This window comes from Populus alba, chromosome 16 (genome assembly GCF_005239225.2).
Source record: "Populus alba chromosome 16, ASM523922v2, whole genome shotgun sequence".
Lineage (NCBI taxonomy): Eukaryota > Viridiplantae > Streptophyta > Magnoliopsida > Malpighiales > Salicaceae > Populus > Populus alba.
In genome coordinates, this window is record NC_133299.1 from 423,853 (window position 1) to 429,243 (window position 5,391).

The 5,391-nt window shown below is 37.4% G+C and overlaps 2 protein-coding genes across 2 annotated transcripts; both read right to left on the bottom strand.

Annotated features, from left to right (window-relative positions):
* Positions 1 to 248: 248 nt before the first annotated feature.
* LOC140954716 (calcium-transporting ATPase 12, plasma membrane-type-like) lies at positions 249 to 767 on the bottom strand. Its single transcript, XM_073405387.1, has one exon. It carries the CDS (start codon positions 765 to 767, stop codon positions 249 to 251), a length of 519 nt encoding a protein of 172 aa, XP_073261488.1.
* Positions 768 to 2,072: 1,305 nt separating this feature from the next.
* Positions 2,073 to 3,317, bottom strand: LOC118036649 (calcium-transporting ATPase 8, plasma membrane-type). The gene is made up of 3 exons (XM_035042415.1): positions 3,165 to 3,317; positions 2,472 to 3,074; positions 2,073 to 2,321 (listed from the first exon to the last, which is right to left on the bottom strand). The coding sequence occupies exons 1-3, from the start codon at positions 3,315 to 3,317 to the stop codon at positions 2,073 to 2,075; spliced, it is 1,005 nt and encodes a 334-aa protein (XP_034898306.1).
* Between the last annotated feature and the right edge of the window lie 2,074 nt (positions 3,318 to 5,391).

The following is a 5,391-nucleotide window of genomic DNA, read 5'->3' on the forward strand; positions in this document are numbered from 1 at the left end:
ATTATTCAAGTGCTGAAATTGGTAGTTTTTTTTTTTTTTTTCAAAGCTAACGCTCACGAGATCTTACAAGTTATAATGAATTTAAGACCTAGCTTGCTAGATAACTATGGCATGAGATAATGTACAAGAATCCTGAGCAAATTACAACAAGAAGTTATTTATGTACAGCCCAAGAAAATATGGAAACAATGTGAAACATAAAGTGCTTAATAAGTTCTGAAAACTAAGAAGCGGTTGGTGATGAATTCTCAGCAATGAGTGGAAGCTCGAGAATGCATGCTTGTAGATTGTGGAGGTTCTGATCCAGCGAGTGAACTTGATCTTCTTAGCTTAACCTTGATGACGCCCCAGGTAATGTTTACAGCCCCATCTGTCACACATGAAAGTGCCCCAATAAGGAAACAGATGCTCCACTGTGGACCATTCAACCTTGCAAACCCAAAGATGTCATGTGAAATCTCAATGAATGCCACCTGCAACACCACAGTCAGAACTGAGGCCACCCAAAACCATAGGTTCTGTTGGACACCCTTGACTAAATTCTTCAGTTTCTGCTCACTGACATTGAATTGGTTCGAAAGTTGGCAGAGAAGAAAACTACTGAAGATCATGGCTTTGCTAACCTCCTCGTTGATGTTCAGTATAGCTTGCCCTTTGAACTGAAAGGCTAACAAAATGGAAACCTGATAGGAAGCTTGTATGATTATGTTCCTCCACATGGCCTTTGTGATGAAAGGTTCGGATGGTCTGATCGGTGGCCTCTGCATCAGTTTCTGACTTGGGGGCTCAGTTAACAAAGCCAACCCACCAAGGACAGCCACTACCAGGTTCACCAAAAATCCAAAAAAATAGTATTTATTACTTTCTTAAAATATAAGAGACCGAGTCAGGGGAGACAGAAAGGACTCTACACTTTATTATTTTCTATAAATTACCTACAACACCGTATCATCTTTGTTAAAATAATGATTTTAACAAACAAAAAAAAAAAAAAACAATTGATAATAGTGATTTAAAAAATAAAAAATTAAACAACAAATTATTCCGAAATAACAACTCTAAACAATACTCTAATCCTAAACATAACCTTAAATCTAAAAAATAAACTTTAAACGACCCTAACACTAATCACTAACCTTAATTAATGAATAACCCTAAGAACAAACACTAATTAATGACCTCCTAATTAAATACAAGCAATTAGTTTCTTCTAAACTTGTTTGCTAATTGCGTGTTTAAATTTCTGACAAGAAAGCAAGTTCACCTTTCAAACTATCATCAAGATAAGCAACTTGAGACTAGTCAAGAACAGTGAGAACAAAATAATGAGGTTGGAGATGATTGGTACCCAATAACTCTGTAAATGATTAATTAAAGATGTTTAGTGCATGGTTTAAGAAATCATTAACTGATTGATTAACTTAGGGTTGAAAAAAGAATTTAGCATGTATATCCACTCTTAATCATTTTTTTAATTTAACATGCATGGATAACGCTAAAAAACGGGAAGACGACATGCATGGACTCAATTTTTTATGTCATATGTCATGGTACCCAGAATTACTCTATTATTATTACGTACCATGCGCTACAGGGCGAATGTAATAAAAAAAACAAATTAGCTATTGCTAAAGTTATTTTTAGTAGAATTATTTTAAAAAAATTACGTGAGAATTATTTTGATTTAACTTGGTTAATTAGGTAGGTTTAAAGATAATATAGATGATTTGTAAAAATATAATTTAATTTAAAATAAATAATTAAAATGATATTGTTTTTACAAATATTGAGATTACGTTAATCTCATAAAAAATAAATTAAAAAAAATATAAATTTTAAATTTTAAATTTTAATAAATTTTAAATTGAATGATGAAGTTAAAAAGAAAAAAATAATTTAAAGAAGGATAAAAATTTATTCAAATCAATCCAGGTTAATTCCAATAAAAAATAAATTATGAATCTCAATTCTTTATTAACTTCATAAAAAGTAAAATTAAAATTAAAATTAAAAAAATATTCATATAAAGAAATAAATAGAAAAGCAAAACTCATGCCAATAATAAGTATGAACTAATAAGAAGCGGGTGGTGATGAATTCTGAGCAATGAGTGGAAGCTCGAGAATTCCGGTAGATCGTGGAGGTTCTGATCCAGCGAGTGAACTTGATCTTCTTAGCTTAACCTTGATGACAGCCCAGGTAATGTTTACAGCCCCATCTGTCACCCATGAAAGTGCCCCAATAAGGAAACAGATGCTCCACTGTGGACCATTCAACCTTGCAAACCCAAAGGTGTCATGTGAAATCTCAATGAATACCACCTGCAACACCACAGTCAGAACTGAGGCCACCCAAAACCATAGGTTCTATTGGACACCCTTGCCCCAATTCTTCAGTTTCTGCTCGCTGGCATTGAATTGGTTGGAAAGTTGGCAGAGAAGAAAGCTATTGAAGATCATGGTTTTGCTAACCTCCTCGTTGAAGTTTAGAATAGCTTGCCCTTTGAACTGAAAGGCTAACAAAATAGAAACCTGATAGGAAGCTTGTATGATTATGTTCCTCCACATGGCCTTTGTGATGAAAGGTTCCGATGGTCTCACCGGTGGCTTCTCCATCAGTTTCTGACTTGGGGGCTCAGTTAATAAAGCCAAGCCACCAAGGACAGCCACAACAAGGTTCACCCAGATCATCTGAATCGCTTCCAATGGAGCATTCCCGAAAATTATTGTGGTGACAATGCTTATCAATAAACCTGAAATAGTTATGGTGACCTCAACTTGGATATACTTGTGAAGGTTGCCATTGATACATCGTCCCCCATTCAAAATCGATGCCAAGAAGCCGAAATTTCCATCCAAGATGATCAATTCAGAACTCCCGTTGACCAACTCACTACTCCCAGCTGTTCCAGTCACAATTCCCACGTCTGCTTCTTTGAGTGAGGGAGCATCATCTGTTCTGCCTCCAACGAATGCTACTATGTGGCCTTGTTGTTTCAGACAACGCACTAGAAGGAGCTTGTCAGAAGGGAGACAGTTTCCCATCACACAGATTTCATTGACCACTTCCTTTCTCTGTTCATCGCCTAAACTACGAAAAGTTTCCCCTCCCAATATGCCTTAGCCACTAAGCATTCCGTATTTTTGAGCTATGTCTTCTATTACTGACTCGCCGTCCTCTGAGACAAGCATGATTTTGACACCAGCATTTCTACAAGCTTTCACTGCATCTATTGTCTCTTTCGAGCATTTGTCCTTAACTTCAGGTATTGCAGAGTCTTCTCTCGTTACCGTATCATCAATCCACCTAGCTCTCATCAACTTCCTGTGGGTTCATTGTTAGCCAAGCAGTTTTGTCAATGCAAATAGCTGTAACTGAGCCCATGGTAACAACTGTCAATTGTTCTTGTACGATAGCCTTGGTGGATAGGATCTTTTTATTCCAATAATAAATGGCAAGACTAATGACAAATGGCACTCCTCCTACCACCCCTACCAGAAAAGTAGCGAGGCAAGGTGTCAAGGCACTGATTTTCCCGCTCGGTTTCCAAACAATTCTCTTGATAAGTTCCATAACCTCCGTTGTCTTATGTTCTCCCTTGAATTCTGGCAAGCCCGAATCCTCTTTCTCTTTCCCGAGTTTAAATCGCAGGAACAACACTACCAAGATAAGAATAGAGGTTGCGAGCCCAGCTATTTCTGTGTGCTTGCTCACCTTGTCGAGCTGAGCTGGTAATCGCCTGCTCTTGCTGGCCTTGCTTATCATCTCACCCAATTTTGTGTTCAGTCCCATGGATGTCACCAACATGTTACCCTGCCCCTCAATCACCTTGGAACCATAGAAGAGAAATGGATTCTGTTCATTAACATCGGATTGAAAGCTGTCATCCAATTTTAAGTCTTTGCCAGATACAAACAAACCATCACCAGGAATAGGGCATCCCCGTTCCAAGGATACTATGTCTCCAATCACAAGATCTAAGGCTGGTACTTTCACCTGTTTTCCAGCTCTTATAACATCGACTTCCATCTCTCCTTTTCTCCGTTGTCTCTGCTCTTCTAACAGGTTCTCTGGATTTTCACCCAGAAAATCACGCACTGCTCGTTCAATCACAAGTATGATGATCGCAAGAATTATGATGACTCCTTCATACCAACCAGTCCTCAGGCCCTCCTCCTTGATCCCGAAGCCAAGGGACAGCGCTGCTGATACGATGAGAAGGAAGATGGTGTACGTATTGCCGGATTTCATGAGCAACTCCAAGAAGTTTCTTGCTGCATGGACTGGAGTTTTGTAGACTGCATTGGCGCTGCGTTGACGTAGATCTTCAATGTCTCCAGTGATTCCGTTCTCTAAATCTGTCTCAAGTACCTCCGCGACACGTTTGACGCCTCCAAATTCATGCAAGGATTTTAGGTTCCGTTTCTTTAGTATATTGGCAATGTTTTCATGTTGTTGTTTGATATCGCTCGCAGCATTGCCGGCCTCATCATTGCAAGGGACCTCAATAGAAACTTCATCTTCTGGTGAGAGTTTTTCAATTTCAGCTACCTCCAAGTTCAGGGGGAAAGAAAAAGTTATTTAGCTGTTAAGGTATAATATTCTTACGATCAAGTCTGCTCTAATTTTGGTTTTGGTTGCCAAACGTAGATATTGCTAGCAAATCAAAACAGTATTATGTGTTTGGTAATGCTATTTAAAATGTTTTTTCAAAGTATTTTTTATAATATATAATATAAAAGAATATCAAATTAATGTTTTTTTAAATATTTTTAATGATCTTGAAAAAACATCTAAAAGAATATCAAACCTTTTTCAACTAAAATCTTTTGTTACATTACTCTAGAGATGGAACAATGGCATGATCAAGGAAAACACATACCCTGTGAGGTGGAGATAACAGCGGGACTCTTGGAGAATCATGATTCTCCCTCTTATCGCTGTGGGCTTTGGAGAAGAAAATATGCCCTGCTCGTAGAAACCAAGATAGCAGATCGCAAAACATTCCCTAGTGCTGGAATTGCTGGCCCTTTCGAGATTTTTTCAACAATCGCAGCATCGCCTGCCTCATCATTGCAGGGGACATCAATAGAAACTTCATCTTCAGGTGAGATTCTTTCAATTTCAGCTTCCTCCAAGTTCTGGAAAGAAAAAAAAAGTTATTTAGCTGTTAAGGTATATTCCTATAATTAATCAAGTCAGCTCTAATTTTTGTTTTGGTTGGCAAACGTAGGTGCTAGCAACTCAAACGAGTATTATGTGTTTGGTAATGTGAATCAAAATGATTTTTTTGAAGTATTTTTTTATATAATATAAAAAACTGGTAAATTAATGTTTTTAAAGATATTTTTGGTGGTATATATTACTCTGAAACATCAGAAATCACCCATA